The sequence below is a fragment of the Phalangium opilio genome, unplaced genomic scaffold, assembly GCF_054372755.1.
Source record: "Phalangium opilio isolate 3A_F unplaced genomic scaffold, DU_Popi_V2 ptg000003l_1, whole genome shotgun sequence".
Taxonomy (NCBI): Eukaryota; Metazoa; Arthropoda; class Arachnida; order Opiliones; family Phalangiidae; genus Phalangium; species Phalangium opilio.
In genome coordinates, this window is record NW_028324145.1 from 7,290,062 (window position 1) to 7,308,650 (window position 18,589).

The window sequence follows — 18,589 nt, forward strand, 5'->3', positions numbered from 1 at the left end:
TATAGGGCTATGCTTATAGATAAGCGATATAGTTTAAAATCTAGAGAATAGATCCACTCATGTCAAAATACGTCAATAGTCAACAACATGGGTTGCCAATGATCGGTAACCTTTTGTGACGCATGTACGAAGTTCCAAAATTCCCCACTTTTGAAATCAATATTAGGACCTTTCACTGCTAAAGTCAAATATTATATATTACATCATAAGTTCATAAGATATGTTCACCATAAGTTTGTCACTGGTTACAAACTGGAGCTTGTCATGAAGTGAGTGAGGTAGGTCATAGATTCGAGGTAAAGCGACGCCTGTCAAAGGTTTAGTACAGACTAATTAGGAAGATGGACCATGCAAAATTAACCGAGTGTAGTCAATTCCCGCTTGTCGTTCTCGAACTAGCTCTCACTAAGTCTCTAGCATCAGGGATAAATGAGGTACTATAGAGAGCTTTCAGTTGGAGGAGGAGCTGAGTCTCGTGGCATAATTTACGCTGCCATATTGGTGGGTTTAAAGCAGGAATGAAGCTGAAACCACCCAATATGGCTACCAGAACAGCGGTAAGACTTGGGAGGGTGTGACGTACTACTGTCCCATCTGAAAGCTCTCTATAGGAAGTGACATACTTATGGAACATATCTTATAAACTTATGATTCCATGAACGGAAAATGAATTTATATATGTCAATCTGAGTAAAAACCCCGAACTGATAACAATGTAATTGATTTATTTTCGAAAATTCAAAATAATCAATTTTGAAATTTAATACTAGTACTTCCAAATCATTGATGAAAAATATGGTATGATCGTAAAAACCTAAGCATCCTGTTTTCCCACGAATAATTTTCACTAGAAAAGACTTCAAAGTATTTTTTTTTTCACTTAAAACGCTAGCTAATCTTTGACTTCAGAAAAGAATAGAAAAAGTTAATCTCTCTAAAAGGTGCAGAGGTATAAAGATTTTTTTTTTTTTTGCTTACTCTAGTCTCCGGAAAAGGCAGAACTTGGGATGCTGCGCCTTGAAAAGTCTAGATACAGACCCCGGTGTGTGTATTTCCTTTTTTGACTAAAGATTACCGACACCCCTCCTCTCCCATCACCCTCTTCGGAAGTGCAATTCTAAATTGACATTTTTTTCGGGTTTTTTTTTCTTGGGCACTTAATGAGACCAAGAAGTGATATCTAGTTTATTAGGGAGAAGGTATAAGATGCCTAAGTATTCGCGCGCCATAGTCCCAGTCCCCCCTATCAAAATACAAGTAAAAGGAGGCCGGGCTATTTCGCTGCCTCTCCCCAGTCGTAAAATACGTAATTTTCCTCATTCGCGTCACGATGACGTGAGTTTTCAAGAACCAATGAGATGCCGGTTGTTATTTAGAGGCGGGGATTAACTCCGGACCTACGTTTGGACTGGAGATAAAGCTAGAAATGTGGTGGCGAATTTACACCTTCTCCCTAATAAACTAGATATCACTTCTTGATGAGACTATGAGAGACATAATTCAGTACCTGCAGCTTCTAATGACAATTTTAGGGTGTTGTTATCCGAGATCATGATTAATGTCACGATTTTGAAATAATATTTTAGGCCTAAAAGATGATTATGAGAAGGATGAACATCCTTATTTGATCCGTGAGAACGCAATTTTTTTCCCTTTTTTTGGGGAAATTTAGGGGATTTTTTTACTTCTTATGTTGGTGTTTGAAACTATTTTGTCCAACTGTTATATTTCTAGGAAAGAGGATTTCGTTTAAAGTAACTGACAGAACGAAGATGAATATTGTGCCGATTATTATATTTTATATTAGCATAAGTTTATAACATATGTTCCATAAGTATGACACTACCTGTACTTCGTAATGTTATAGACTTACAGCTCGAGCTAGTTCGAGAACGACGGAAGCGAGAATTGACTGCTGCAGTTAGTTTTGTAGTCCATCTAGTTCTATTTAGTCTGTACTAAACCTTTGACAGCGCCTCAGCACCAGGCGTCGCTTTACAATCAAACGGAGGCGTAGCCCAAGCACGTTTTAAGAATATGGGGAACAGGTGTACTAAATATTAAAGAAATCTGTTTAAATGCAGTCACTTTAATTTCCATAAAGAAGGCATTTATACATTTTTGAACGCCATTTCTCAAGATGGCGGCGGATTGAAAAAAAAAAAGTTTTTAGTGCATGCCTACTAGTACTACTTATGAGTAACCCCCTGCAAAACTTCAGCCTTCTAGGTAAAGCGGTTTGGGCTGGGTGTTTATTATCAGTCAATCTGTTAGTCAGGACTTTTGACTTATATATAGACATATATATATCATGTAGGTTATGAGATATGACGTCAATGACCCTGGTTTTACCCCGTTTATCTTTTGCTGTAGGCCTATCTTAAGACTTAGATATATGTTATGCAATTTAGGAACATATATATAATAGAGTTGAAGGAATATTCAGGGGTGAAATGAGTCAATTCATGCTGACCTTTTTTGTGCAATAGAGTTTTTTATCTCAGAAGGCCCTAATGGGATGTTGTCCTTAGAGCAAAAAAGGTACCAATTATCAAAAATGGATTGGGTACTGGCCCACCCATGAGGTTCTGAATAGGATGAGGCTTATGTCATAACTGACATGACATTATTTAGTTCAATATCCATTATGGAATATTATAAAGCACATTAAAGGGACTGCAAAGAAGGCATCGGCGGGTGGGTAAAAATTATTTGAAATACTCACAGACATCACGTGATGCCAAGATACAAAGACTCCTCATGGAGTGGGACTAGTTAACATCTAGTCCTTGTTTTTCGCGAGATTGCAGCGCCAATCCCATGAAGTGGTAGTTTTCGAAATAAAACGAACTAAGCTTCTTTGAACCACGCCTCTCCTTGGTCACGTGCCTCTGACGTATTTCAAATAATTTTTACCCACCCTCCGATGCCTTCTTTACAGTCCCTTTAATAAAAACCACAATAGTTTGAAATAACTAATTTAATTTTATTCAAAATATAAGAAAAAGATCACAATTAAAATGAACAAAAATTAAGAAAATTAATTAATTAATTTGCAGTTTGCTTTGTAAGAGTTGGAAGACTGGTGGTGGCTGTTGTTGTTGTAGTAACCATTGATATGTCATCGGTACTAAAATCACCAATTTCTGATTGGGGAACTTCTGGTAGTTTAGAACCTGAAAAAAAAATATAATTTCATTAATTAAATATTTATCTTAAATAAATTAATTAATTAATTATAACTCCGGGTAAAATTATCCATACCATCAAAAGACTTTTCTTTTATTTCTTTTGACTTTTCTTCTAAATTTTCCAGTTCCTCTAGCATTTCTAATTCATATTCCAAATCAGCATCATCCATATTTGAATTGAAACCTATTCCACGACCCATGACCTCAGCTATTTCATTTTGTTCTTCAAAAGCCTAAAAATAATAAAAATTATTAGCATAAATAATTAAATATTAATATTATTAAGAGACATACATCTTCAATTTCATTCAAAGTTTCATCTATTTTATCAACACTCATTCCTCCAGAAGCGGCTGCTTTATGAGCTTGAACTCCGGCTTTTAGAGCTTGCATGACACCTTGATTGGTGACAGAGTTTTCTAATTGTTGTAACATTCCTTCAATGTTTTCCGCAGCTTTGATTTTTTGTTGCAAACTTTTTTCTATTCTTTGTTTCTTGGCCAAGAGCCCCTTTGCTTTGGATTTCTTGCCCTCTTTCAATAGAACACCAGCTTCTTTACGCAAACTTAAAAATTTAAACCAAATTTTAATTAAATCTTAAACTAAAATGAATTTAATTATTCACTTTTCCATTTCTTCTTCATGGATATCAATCTCTTCCATCACTTGTTCCAAAGCATTTTGTAATCTATTAATTAAATAATATATTAATTAATTATAATTACTTTTAATTTAAACTAGTTATAAGTTAATTAAAACATACTTTACAACTCCTAAATCCACTTTAGTCACTGGGGGTTGGGATTTATCGGTGTTTATACTTTTAATTCCCAAAAGTTTGACATACTGACGGTGGGGGGGGGGGAGGAATAAGGCTTAATTAACCTAGTCAATTAAACTAAAATTAAATTATAATTAATTACATTTTGTCCAGCTTCATAAAATAAGGCGACCTTCCCTTGAGAGTTAAGGTGTGATAGAATAAGTTTAAAGACATCAAAATCGGGGCATAGGTCCAAACATTTGTTATGAAAAGACCTAACTTCTTGCACAACACCCATTGAGCCAGAATTGGCGATATTTACAAATTTTTCTAGTATTAATGTTGCCACTTCCTAATTGTAATAAATTTTTTTATAATTATCTTTAATGAGTTTTAATTTGATATACCTTAAATGCATCTTCGTGGATATATTCCACAGGTGCAGGCTCACTTGCACCAAAAATAGATCTAGATACCATAGACCAACCCCAAGATACTGGTTTCTTAACAAATGTACTAATACCCCATGCTGTCCATGAACTTAGGGAAGACTCAAAATCTGTCCTTCTAATTAACATAGATTGCCTAGAATAATGGAATGGATTAAGTGATTTTTACCCTTTGTCACTTTTAAAGTTTAACGGAAGGAAGTATTACCTACCTTGACATTTCACCAATAACTAATTCTAAGCACTGAGGTTTTAAGTGATTTCTTTCAAATGCAATTTCAATATCTCTTTGCGTGAAACTAACTTTACGGTATTTTTTACAATAACTATTTATCACGCTGATCCACGTGTTCATTTTGTTCACCCATCCTTCGGGATTGACACTCTTATTACGAAATGCCATATATAAAGCATTCATGCGAGCTTCGTCATTTCTATCTTCAAAGAGCTCCATCGTATATGAACTTAAGTTTAATTTAAGCGAAGAACAATGTCGATAACGCGATTAAAATATTTGACAGTTACGGTAGTTCAAGGTGAACTAACTTTTAGTTCATATTTTTCTTTTTAAAACGCTAAGCCTTTGCTAAAATGCGACTTAAGTTTACTAAAATATTACTGATTTAAAATTACTTATTAGCCGTTAAAAATGATCTAAAATAACTGACATCACTGGATTCAATACGCATTATATTTGAAATTTGAATTCATAACTGATAAGTAATGATAACTCTACACTTTTGACACCTAACTACGTATTGAATATTGCGTAAGCAGTAGACAGAAACTATGGGGTCCAGAAACTGCTGCCCTCTACCGATGTATAAATGAACCGGAGTGTCTATTTTGCCCCGAAAATCATGGGGCAAATAGTGTCGCGCTAATTAGCCCCGAAAACTGGGGCAAAATAGCAACGGCCTAAATGAACAATCAAAGAAAATTGGGCAAGGAATAAAAACTCTCTATTATAAATAAAATCTCATACAGATGAAAATGTCATGATTAATTTTCGTGAAAGAAGAAAGCATATAGGGTGTTTCCGAGAGAGTAAAAAGGGAGAAGAAATAGGGGGCGAAAACCGGTTTTCAGGGGATGTCAACATGGCGTCCTAACGTGGCCAGAGCGGGCAGCCGGCAAGGGGAGAGGAAAGGGGGTAGGTAACTTGACGTCACGCGCAAAGACCCTATTAGATAACCTAGACCGCCCCCTCCACCCTAAACTATAGCTCTCATCCGCATCTGTCCTTCATCGATCCTCGGGATTGGAAGAGGCTGGAGAATTTAGTTTATAGTTCATCTCACTGTCAGTCTTCCGTACTCCGAAAGGGATTTTGATGTAAAAATATCCCTAGACAAAACTTTCAATACTGTTGAATTTAATACTAGATACGAACTTGGAAAGTTATAGCTACAGGCTGGGAGAGATTACTGGAATCCCCGCTTTCGACTCAACGAAAATAAAAAGGAAAACAAGACGAATATTTCAAAGAAAGAAACACCCAAAGTTTTAGCTAAAACCAAATCCCACAATCCCGAAATAGCTACCTATAGCTTCCAAAAGAGATATTTTTGAGTCTAAATGCAATATATTGGGGATAAGGAAATTGTAAAATACAGTGACATAGAAAAAGCTAGCAGAAGAAAAAAAGAAGAAACGAGTTTTCTTTTGTTTTACAAATACCCTTCTGTTTTCTGCGTCTGATTCATTTTTTTTCGAAGTAGCTAAGAATCTACTGAAGATATGAAATTACCTTGCAATTACAGTAACTTTGAATTACGGGTAAATTACCGATGCAAATGTTGGGTAAAATGAAATAATCGTTGTGGCGGCAATTTATAGCTATGTCTTCTTTTTTTCACGCGTTTATAGTCAATTAAAACACCTCTGAGCACCAAAATTGGGAAAACTGTTTGGTAATATGCAACGGTATTTTACCATTGTAGAATAACGGTATGATATATATATAGGTTATTTAGGGCTGTAAGTTACGGACTGTAAATTACCGACTCACATCTAATTGTACTAATTGTAACATTTTCAGTAATTTTTAACAGTAGGAAGACCGAGGAGGTCACTTTACTAAAAGATAAGAGAGAGAGAGTTACGTCTGGCCCTGGCTTATACCGGGCTTACCTTAAACCATAAGAAGTAGAAATATTACCCCGCGGGAAAACAAATATTTTTGGAAATCATTTTATTTATTTACGCCCGGGAGTCAGTATGAATTACTATACTTTACAATTGAGTAATGGCAGGCCCTAGACCTTCTTTGCTTTAGACTTTACAAGAAGATAGCGTGGAGTGCCAATACGCTATCGCGAAGGGTATAAACAGAGTTAGAGATAGATTACTAAGTAATGATAGAATTAAAAGGAGGCTCAGGCTGGTCAGATATATTTATATTATTCGGACGACTAGACAGCGGTCAAAGCCGCGCTGATTGGTTACCCGCAGAAAGAGAGTGAGTCATACCCCGTTGGCCACTGTCCAATCCAATAGAAATGAGCGGCCAGGCGAGAATGAGGCGATTATTTACGCTAGGAACAATAATCCCTTAGAAAATAGCCGCGATATTTTTGCTTCAAAGATTTGAGAACGGGGTGGTGCTGTTATGGCTGATATTTCTGTACAGGGTGAATTCAAGACAAGGTTACAATTTTCCTTCTGAAATGTGTCTTAAAACTTCAATGCCGATGAGTTTAAACACCCTGTGTATGCTAGAGATTTATCCTATCATGTATGTAACGCACCAGGAATACATACAACTACTAGGAATCATTGTGTAGTAGCCATTTTCTCACCCTACCTATTAGGCGGATTTTGTGGGAAGAGCTAGACTTATCATTATGTATTATCTCCTTTCTGGTTTGACGAATTTTTCCTGGCGAATAATATATCTCCGTTGATCCTTGCACCTTGCCGCGTACTCCTGACCCCATGTGTACCATCAAATAAAATTGCAGTTAGAAAGACGTTAGAATTGTGAGTCATGACGGATAGCAAGTTCTCACGCCCGGCCAACAAAACCCGCGTAGAAATTAGCATGGGAGATATATGGGAGTACAATGATTCCCAATTGCCGTTTTTATTCCGGGCTACATTATTTCGTATACGATAACGGGACGAAGGCCTAAATCCTTCCCATTTACCCCAGACACTAAAACCCCAACCACCTCTTACCTCTATCATAGAATATCTTTTCGTTTGGTCCCTTAATCCGTCTTAAGATTAACGCTCGAATAGTTTGAAGAATTCTTGCCGAGTGGAGAAAGTTCGATGGCGGCTTCTATAGTATTAGTGTCATAATAACAATTAGTGCGACTCTACCTTAAGGTAAAGAACATTTTGCTTAATTACTCGGCCCTGTTTGTCGAAAGCCCACGTTTTTTGTACGGTTGGATGGCGGCAAATAGGACTATAACTTATACTCAAAAGGACATACCCGTATCTCTAGTAGAAACAGAGTGACGAGCCTGCAAAGTATAGTCTAAAGCATTTCCTGTTTAGGGGTTTGTTTCTTTACGTTTTGCTTAAGTACTTGGCCCCTGTTTGTCGTAGCCCAAAGTTTTTAGTATGGTTAGATGGGGGACAAATTGCACTATAACTTTCTCAAAGGACATCCCCGTATCTCAACTAGTACCAGAGTTACGAGCCTCCAAAATTGGGTCAAATGCTTTTCCTATGGAGGGGTTGTTTGTTTACGTTTTGCTTAAGTACTCGGCCCCTGTTTGTCGTAGCCCAAAGTTTTTAGTATGGCTAGATGGGGTGCAAATTGGACTATAACATACTCAAAGGACATCCCCGTATCTCTGGTAGAACCAGAGCTACGAGCCTGCAAATTATAGTCTAAAGCATTTCCTATGGAGGGGTTTGTTTTTTTACGTTTTGCTTAAGTACTTGGCCCCTGTTTGTCGTAGCCCAAAGTTTTTAGTATGGTTAGATGGGGGACAACTTGGACTATAACATGCTCAAAGGACATCCCCGTATCTCTAGTAGACACAGAGTTACGAGCCTGCAAAGTATAGTCTAATGCATTTCCTATGGAGCGGTTTGTTTGTTTACGTTTTGCTTAATTACTCGGCCCCTGTTTTTCGTAGCCCAAAGTTTTTAGTATGGTTAGATGGGGGACAAATTGCACTATAACTTTCTCAAAGGACATCCCCGTATCTCTACTAGAACCAGAGTTACGAGCCTCCAAAATTGGGTCAAATGCTTTTCCTATGGAGGGGTTGTTTGTTTACGTTTTGCTTAATTACTTGGCCCCTGTTTGTCGTACCCCAAAGTTTTTAGTATGGTTAGATGGGGGACAAATTGCACTATAACTTTCTGAAAGGACATCCCCGTATCTCTACTAGAACCAGAGTTACGAGCCTCCAAAATTGGGTCAAACGCTTTTCCTATGGAGGGGTTGTTTGTTTACGTTTTGCTTAATTACTTGGCCCATGTTTGTCGTAGCCCTACGTTTTTAGTATGGTTAGATGGGGGACAAATTGCACTATAACATACTCAAAGGACATACCCGTATCTCTAGTAGAAACAGAGTGACGAGCCTGCAAAGTATAGTCTAAAGCATTTCCTGTTTAGGGGTTTGTTTCTTTACGTTTTGCTTAAGTACTTGGCCCCTGTTTGTCGTAGCCCAAAGTTTTTAGTATGGTTAGATGGGGGACAAATTGCACTATAACTTTCTCAAAGGACATCCCCGTATCTCAACTAGTACCAGAGTTACGAGCCTCCAAAATTGGGTCAAATGCTTTTCCTATGGAGGGGTTGTTTGTTTACGTTTTGCTTAAGTACTCGGCCCCTGTTTGTCGTAGCCCAAAGTTTTTAGTATGGCTAGATGGGGTGCAAATTGGACTATAACATACTCAAAGGACATCCCCGTATCTCTGGTAGAACCAGAGCTACGAGCCTGCAAATTATAGTCTAAAGCATTTCCTATGGAGGGGTTTGTTTTTTTACGTTTTGCTTAAGTACTTGGCCCCTGTTTGTCGTAGCCCAAAGTTTTTAGTATGGTTAGATGGGGGACAACTTGGACTATAACATGCTCAAAGGACATCCCCGTATCTCTAGTAGACACAGAGTTACGAGCCTGCAAAGTATAGTCTAATGCATTTCCTATGGAGCGGTTTGTTTGTTTACGTTTTGCTTAATTACTCGGCCCCTGTTTTTCGTAGCCCAAAGTTTTTAGTATGGTTAGATGGGGGACAAATTGCACTATAACTTTCTCAAAGGACATCCCCGTATCTCTACTAGAACCAGAGTTACGAGCCTCCAAAATTGGGTCAAATGCTTTTCCTATGGAGGGGTTGTTTGTTTACGTTTTGCTTAATTACTTGGCCCCTGTTTGTCGTACCCCAAAGTTTTTAGTATGGTTAGATGGGGGACAAATTGCACTATAACTTTCTGAAAGGACATCCCCGTATCTCTACTAGAACCAGAGTTACGAGCCTCCAAAATTGGGTCAAACGCTTTTCCTATGGAGGGGTTGTTTGTTTACGTTTTGCTTAATTACTTGGCCCATGTTTGTCGTAGCCCTACGTTTTTAGTATGGTTAGATGGGGGACAAATTGCACTATAACATACTCAAAGGACATCCCCGTATCTCTACTAGAACCAGAGTTACGAGAATCCAAAGTTGGGTCTAATGCTATTCCTAAGGAAGGAGTTGTTTGTTTACATTTTCCTTAATTACTCGACGCTGTATTCTCGGTCACCCTTAATAACATATCTGTAGTGTAGTGGTTAACACATTCACCTCTCTCCCGGAAGGCCACAGGTTCGAAACCGCGTAGTTTTTTTTTTTGCTTTTGCTTTTGATATGTAAAGACCTCTATAGTAATCCGAACATTTATGTCAAGGTCACATTATTTACATCCCCTTATCTCTGGTAGAACCACAGTTACGAGCCTGCAAAGTATAGTCTAATGCATTTCCTATGGAGCGGTTTGTTTGTTTACGTTTTGCTTAATTACTCGGCCCCTGTTTTTCGTAGCCCAAAGTTTTTAGTATGGTTAGATGGGGGACAAATTGCACTATAACTTTCTCAAAGGACATCCCCGTGTCCCTACTAAAACCAGAGTTACGAGCCTCCAAAATTGGGTCAAATGCTTTTCCTATGGAGGGGTTGTTTGTTTACGTTTTGCTTAATTACTTGGCCCCTGTTTGTCGTAGCCCAAAGTTTTTAGTATGGTTAGATGGGGGACAAATTGCACTATAACTTTCTCAAAGGACATCCCCGTATCTCTACTAGAACCAGAGTTACGAGCCTCCAAAATTGGGTCAAACGCTTTTCCTATTTAGGGGTTGTTTGTTTACGTTTTGCTTAATTACTTGGCCCATGTTTGTCGTAGCCCTACGTTTTTAGTATGGTTAGATGGGGGACAAATTGCACTATAACATACTCAAAGGACATCCCCGTATCTCTACTAGAACCAGAGTTACGAGAATCCAAAGTTGGGTCTAATGCTATTCCTAAGGAAGGAGTTGTTTGTTTACATTTTCCTTAATTACTCAGCCTGTATTCTCGGTCGCCCATAATAACATATCTGTAGTGTAGTGGTTAACACTTCCGCCTCTCTCCCGGAAGGCCACAGGTTCGTAACCGTGAAGTTTTTTTTCGCTTGGGATATGTAAAGACCTTTATAATTATCCGAACATTTGTGTTAAGGTCACATTATTTACATCCCCGTATCTCTGGTAGAACCAGAGTTCCGAGCCTCCAAAATTTGGTTTAATGCATTTCCTATGGAGGGGTTTGTTTCTTTACGTTTTTCTTAAGTACTCGGCCCCTGTTTGTCGTAGCCCAAAGTTTTTAGTATGGTTAGGTGGGGGACAAATTGGGCTATAACAAACTCAAAGGACATCCCCGTATCTCTAGTAGAAAAAGAGTTACGAGCCTGCAAAGTTTATTTTCAAAAATCAAAAGTAACCTCCTCACAATAAGTGAGACAAAAAATAAGTTGACGACGATATTGAGGTAGCCTCAAGTTTAAAGTATCCTTGTATGGGGAGCAAAGAATACTATAACATATCCAAACTAGATCCCTGTATCTCTAATAGAACGAGAGTTATGAGCCTACAAAGTTCAGTGTTAAAATCATAAGTAATATAATAACAATAAGTGAGACGATACCATACGTTGACGAACATTTTGCTTAATATCTCGGCCCCTGTTTGTCGTAGCCCTATGTTCTTAGTATGGTTGGATGGGGTACAAATTGGACTATAACATACTCAAAGGACATCCCCCTATGTCTAGTAGAACCAGAGTTACGAGCCTCTAAAGTTGGGTGTGACGCTATTTCTATGGCATGTTTTTGAACATTTCCCTTAATTACTCGGTCCCTGTTTGACGCAACCCCTAACCTTTGGTATAGTAGGATGGGGGACAAATTGGACCATAAAATACTCAAAGGACATCCCCCTATGTCTAGTAGAACCAAATTTACGAGCCTCTAAAGTTGGGTGTGACGCTATTTCTATGGCATGTTTTTGAATATTTCGCTTAATTTCTCGGCCCCTGTTTGACGCAACCCCAAACCTTTGGTATGGTAGGATGGGGGACAATTTGGACTATAACTATCTCAAAGGACATCCCCGCATCTCTACTAGAACCAGAGTTACGAGCCTCCAAAATTGGGTCAAATGCTTTTCCTATGGAGGGGTTGTTTGTTTACATTTTGCTTAATTACTTGGCCCCTGTTTGTCGTAGCCCAAAGTTTTTAGTATGGTTAGATGGGGGACAAATTGCACTATAACTTTCTCAAAGGACATCCCCGTATCTCTACTAGAACCAGAGTTACGAGCCTTCAAAATTGGGTCAAACGCTTTTCCTATGGAGGGGTTGTTTGTTTACGTTTTGCTTAATTACTTGGCCTATGTTTGTCGTAGCCCTACGTTTTTAGTATGGTTAGATGGGGGACAAATTGCACTATAACATACTCAAAGGGCATCCCCGTATCTCTACTAGAACCAGAGTTAAGAGAATCCAAAGTTGGGTCTAATGCTATTCCTAAGGAAGGAGTTGTTTGTTTACATTTTCCTTAATTACTCGCCCCTGTATTCTCGGTCACCCATAATAACATATCTGTAGTGTAGTGGTTAACACATCCGCCTCTTTCCCGGAAGGCCACAGGTTTGAAACCGCGAATTTTTTTTTTTTGCTTTTGATATGTAAAGACCTCTATAGTAATCCGAACATTTGTGTCAAGGTCACATTATTTACATCCCTTATCTCTGGTAGAACCAGAGTTACGAGCCTGCAAAGTATAGTCTAATGCATTTCCTATGGAGCGGTTTGTTTGTTTACGTTTTGCTTAATTACTTGGGCCCTGTTTGTCGTAGCCCAAAGTTTTTAGTATGGTTAGATGGGGGACAAATTGGACTATAACATACTCAAAGGACATCCCCGTATCTCTAGTAGACACCGAGTTACGAGCCTGCAAAGTATAGTCTAATGCATTTCCTATGGAGCGGTTTGTTTGTTCACGTTTTGCTTAAGTACTCGGCCCCTCGTTTGTCGTAGCCCAAAGTTTTTAGTATGCTTAGATGGGGGACAAATTGAACTATAACATACTCAAAGGTCATCCCCGTAACTCTAGTAGACACAGAGTTATGAGTCTGCAAAGTATAGTCCTATGCATTTCTTTGGAGGGGTTAGTTTGTTCACGTTTTGCTTAACTACTTGAACTTGTTTTTTTCGATCAAACACTATCACATATCTGTAGTGTAGTGGTTATCACATCCACCTCACTCCCGGAAGGCCACAGGTTCGATGCCGCGTATTTTTTTTTTTTTTTTCTTGCTTGGGATATGTAAAGACCTCTGTAGTAATCCGAACATTTGTGTCAAGGTCACATTATTTACATCCCCGTATCTCTGGTAGAACCACAGTTACGAGCCTGCAAAGTATAGTCTAAAGCATTTCCTATGGAGGGGTTTGTTTCTTTACGTTTTGCTTAAGTACTTGGCCCCTGTTTGTCGTAGCCCAAAGTGTTTAGTATGGTTAGATGGGGGACAAATTGCACTATAACTTTCTCAAAGGAAATCCCCGTATCTCTACTAGAACCAGAGTTACGAGCCTCCAAAATTGGGTCAAACGCTTTTCCTATGGAGGGGTTGTTTGTTTACGTTTTGCTTAATTACTTGGCCCATGTTTGTCGTAGCCCTACGTTTTTAGTATGGTTAGATGGGGGACAAATTGCACTATAACATACTCAAAGGACATCCCCGTATCTCTACTAGAACCAGAGTTACGAGAATCCAAAGTTGGGTCTAATGCTATTCCTAAGGAAGGAGTTGTTTGTTTACATTTTCCTTAATTACTCGCCCCTGTATTCTCGGTCACCCATAATAACATATCTGTAGTGTAGTGGTTAACACATCCGCCTCTCTCCCGGAAGGCCACAGGTTCGAAACCGCGAAGTTTTTTTTTTGCTTTTGATATGTAAAGACCTCTATAGTAATCCGAACATTTGTGTCAAGGTCACATTATTTACATCCCCTTATCTCTGGTAGAACCACAGTTACGAACCTGCAAAGTATAGTCTAATGCATTTCCTATGGAGCGGTTTGTTTGTTTACGTTTTGCTTAATTACTCGGCCCCTGTTTATCGTAGCCCAAAGTTTTTAGTATGGTTAGATGGGGGACAAATTGCACTATAACTTTCTCAAAGGACATCCCCGTATCTCTACTAGAACCAGAGTTACGAGCCTCCAAAATTGGGTCAAACGCTTTTCCTATGGAGGGGTTGTTTGTTTACGTTTTGCTTAATTACTTGGCCCATGTTTGTCGTAGCCCTACGTTTTTAGTATGGTTAGATGGGGGACAAATTGCACTATAACATACTCAAAGGACATCCCCGTATCTCTACTAGAACCAGAGTTACGAGAATCCAAAGTTGGGTCTAATGCTATTCCTAAGGAAGGAGTTGTTTGTTTACATTTTCCTTAATTACTCGACCCTGTATTCTCGGACACCCATAATAACATAAGGTAGTGTAGTGGTTAACACATCCGCCTCTCTTCCGGAAGGCCACAGGTTCGAAACCGCGAAGTTTTTTGTTTTTTTTTTTGCTTTTGATATGTAAAGACCTCTATAGTAATCCGAACATTTATGTCAAGGTCACATTATTTACATCCCCTTATCTCTGGTAGAACCACAGTTACGAGCCTGCAAAGTATAGTCTAATGCATTTCCTATGGAGCGGTTTGTTTGTTTACGTTTTGCTTAATTACTCGGCCCCTGTTTTTCGTAGCCCAAAGTTTTTAGTATGGTTAGATGGGGGACAAATTGCACTATAACTTTCTCAAAGGACATCCCCGTATCCCTACTAAAACCAGAGTTACGAGCCTCCAAAATTGGGTCAAATGCTTTTCCTATGGAGGGGTTGTTTGTTTACGTTTTGCTTAATTACTTGGCCCCTGTTTTTCGTAAACCAAAGTTTTTAGTATGGTTAGATGGGGGACAAATTGCACTATAACTTTCTGAAAGGACATCCCCGTATCTCTACTAGAACCAGAGTTACGAGCCTCCAAAATTGGGTCAAACGCTTTTCCTATGGAGGGGTTGTTTGTTTACGTTTTGCTTAATTACTTGGCCCATGTTTGTCGTAGCCCTACGTTTTTAGTATGGTTAGATGGGGGACAAATTGCACTATAACATACTCAAAGGACATCCCCGTATCTCTACTAGAACCAGAGTTACGAGAATCCAAAGTTGGGTCTAATGCTATTCCTAAGGAAGGAGCTGTTTGTTTATATTTTCCTTAATTACTCGGACTGTAATTCTCGGTCACCCATAATAACATATCTGTAGTGTAGTGGTTAACACATCCGCCTCTCTCCCGGAAGGCCACAGGTTCGAAACCGCGAAGTTTTTTTTTTTTTTTTTGCTTTTGATATGTAAAGACCTCTATAGTAATCCGAACATTTGTGTCAAGGTCACATTATTTACATCCCCTTATCTCTGGTAGAACCACAGTTACGAACCTGCAAAGTATAGTCTAATGCATTTCCTATGGAGCGGTTTGTTTGTTTACGTTTTGCTTAATTACTCGGCCCCTGTTTATCGTAGCCCAAAGTTTTTAGTATGGTTAGATGGGGGACAAATTGCACTATAACTTTCTCAAAGGACATCCCCGTATCTCTACTAGAACCAGAGTTACGAGCCTCCAAAATTGGGTCAAACGCTTTTCCTATGGAGGGGTTGTTTGTTTACGTTTTGCTTAATTACTTGGCCCATGTTTGTCGTAGCCCTACGTTTTTAGTATGGTTAGATGGGGGACAAATTGCACTATAACATACTCAAAGGACATCCCCGTATCTCTACTAGAACCAGAGTTACGAGAATCCAAAGTTGGGTCTAATGCTATTCCTAAGGAAGGAGTTGTTTGTTTACATTTTCCTTAATTACTCGACCCTGTATTCTCGGACACCCATAATAACATATCTGTAGTGTAGTGGTTAACACATCCGCCTCTCTTCCGGAAGGCCACAGGTTCGAAACCGCGAAGTTTTTTTGTTTTTTTTTTTTGCTTTTGATATGTAAAGACCTCTATAGTAATCCGAACATTTATGTCAAGGTCACATTATTTACATCCCCTTATCTCTGGTAGAACCACAGTTACGAGCCTGCAAAGTATAGTCTAATGCATTTCCTATGGAGCGGTTTGTTTGTTTACGTTTTGCTTAATTACTCGGCCCCTGTTTTTCGTAGCCCAAAGTTTTTAGTATGGTTAGATGGGGGACAAATTGCACTATAACTTTCTCAAAGGACATCCCCGTGTCCCTACTAAAACCAGAGTTACGAGCCTCCAAAATTGGGTCAAATGCTTTTCCTATGGAGGGGTTGTTTGTTTACGTTTTGCTTAATTACTTGGCCCCTGTTTGTCGTAGCCCAAAGTTTTTAGTATGGTTAGATGGGGGACAAATTGCACTATAACATACTCAAAGGACATCCCCGTATCTCTAATAGAACCAGAGTTACGAGAATCCAAAGTTGGGTCTAATGATATTCCTAAGGAAGGAGTTGTTTGTTTACATTTTCCTTAATTACTCGACCCTGTATTCTCGGTCACCCATAATAACATATCTGTAGTGTAGTGGTTAACACATCCGCCTCTCTTCCGGAAGGCCACAGGTTCGAAACCGCGAAGTTTTTTTGTTTTTTTTTGCTTTTGATATGTAAAGACCTCTATAGTAATCCGAACATTTATGTCAAGGTCACATTATTTACATCCCCTTTTCTCTGGTAGAACCACAGTTACGAGCCTGCAAAGTATAGTCTAATGCATTTCCTATGGAGCGGTTTGTTTGTTTACGTTTTGCTTAATTACTCGGCCCCTGTTTTTCGTAGCCCAAAGTTTTTAGTATGGTTAGATGGGGGACAAATTGCACTATAACTTTCTCAAAGGACATCCCCGTATCCCTACTAAAACCAGAGTTTCGAGCCTCCAAAATTGGGTCAAATGCTTTTCCTATGGAGGGGTTGTTTGTTTACGTTTTGCTTAATTACTTGGCCCCTGTTTGTCGTAGCCCAAAGTTTTTAGTATGGTTAGATGGGGGACGAATTGCACTATAACTCTCTGAAAGGACATCCCCGTATCTCTACTAGAACCAGAGTTACGAGCCTCCAAAATTGGGTCAAACGCTTTTCCTATTTAGGGGTTGTTTGTTTACGTTTTGCTTAATTACTTGGCCCATGTTTGTCGTAGCCCTACGTTTTTAGTATGGTTAGATGGGGGACAAATTGCACTATAACATACTCAAAGGACATCCCCGTATCTCTACTAGAACCAGAGTTACGAGAATCCAAAGTTGGGTCTAATGCTATTGCTAAGGAAGGAGTTGTTTGTTTACATTTTCCTTAATTACTCGACCCTGTATTCTCGGTCACCCATAATAACATGTCTGTAGTGTAGTGGTTAACACATCCGCCTCTCTCCCGGAAGGCCACAGGTTCGAAACCGCGAAGTTTTTTTTTTTTTTTTTTTTTGCTTTTGATATGTAAGTACCTCTATAGTAATCCGAACATTTATGTCAATGCCACATTATTTACATCCCCTTATCTCTGGTAGAACCACAGTTACGAGCCTGCAAAGTATAGTCTAATGCATTTCCTATGGAGCGGTTTGTTTGTTTACGTTTTGCTTAATTACTCGGCCCCTGTTTTTCGTAGCCCAAAGTTTTTAGTATGGTTAGATGGGGGACAAATTGCACTATAACTTTCTCAAAGGACATCCCCGTATCCCTACTAAAACCAGAGTTACGAGCCTCCAAAATTGGGTCAAATGCTTTTCCTATGGAGGGGTTGTTTGTTTACGTTTTGCTTAATTACTTGGCCCATGTTTGTCGTAGCCCTACGTTTTTAGTATGGTTAGATGGGGGACAAATTGCACTATAACATACTCAAAGGACATCCCCGTATCTCTACTAGAACCAGAGTTACGAGAATCCAAAGTTGGGTCTAATGCTATTCCTAAGGAAGGAGCTGTTTGTTTACATTTTCCTTAATTACTCGGCCTGTAATTCTCGGTCACCCATAATAACATATCTGTAGTGTAGTGGTTAACACATCCGCCTCTCTCCCGGAAGGGCACAGGTTCGAAACCGCGAAGTTTTTTTTTTTTTTTGCTTTTGATATGTAAAGACCTCTATAGTAATCCGAACATTTGTGTCAAGGTCACATTATTTACATCCCCTTATCTCTGGTAGAACCACAGTTACGAACCTGCAAAGTATAGTCTAATGCATTTCCTATGGAGCTGTTTGTTTGTTTAGTTTTGCTTAATTACTCGGCCCCTGTTTATCGTAGCCCAAAGTTTTTAGTATGGTTAGATGGGGGACATATTGCACTATAACTTTCTCAAAGGACATCCCCGTATCTCTACTAGAACCAGAGTTACGAGCCTCCAAAATTGGGTCAAACGCTTTTCCTATGGAGGGGTTGTTTGTTTACGTTTTGCTTAATTACTTGGCCCATGTTTGTCGTAGACCTACGTTTTTAGTATGGTTAGATGGGGGACAAATTGCACTATAACTTTCTGAAAGGACATCCCCGTATCTCTACTAGAACCAGAGTTACGAGCCTCCAAAATGGGGTCAAACGCTTTTCCTATGGAGGGGTTGTTTGTTTACGTTTTGCTTAATTACTTGGCCCATGTTTGTCGTAGCCCTACGTTTTTAGT

At 39.0% G+C, this 18,589-nt stretch overlaps 1 protein-coding gene and 1 long non-coding RNA gene across 3 annotated transcripts in view; one reads left to right on the forward strand and one right to left on the reverse strand.

The window, feature by feature from the left end:
- LOC149717450 (uncharacterized) overlaps positions 1-18,589 on the forward strand; it is a 208,973-nt gene that overhangs the window by 12,585 nt on the left and 177,799 nt on the right. The window lies entirely within an intron of this gene.
- On the reverse strand, positions 2,966-5,191 carry LOC149717451 (charged multivesicular body protein 7). Its single transcript, XM_089838861.1, has 8 exons — positions 4,616-5,191; positions 4,362-4,539; positions 4,115-4,306; positions 3,955-4,037; positions 3,817-3,879; positions 3,486-3,756; positions 3,265-3,424; positions 2,966-3,176 (listed from the first exon to the last, which is right to left on the reverse strand). The coding sequence occupies exons 1-8, from the start codon at positions 4,855-4,857 to the stop codon at positions 3,049-3,051; spliced, it is 1,317 nt and encodes a 438-aa protein (XP_089694987.1). The 5' UTR covers positions 4,858-5,191; the 3' UTR covers positions 2,966-3,048.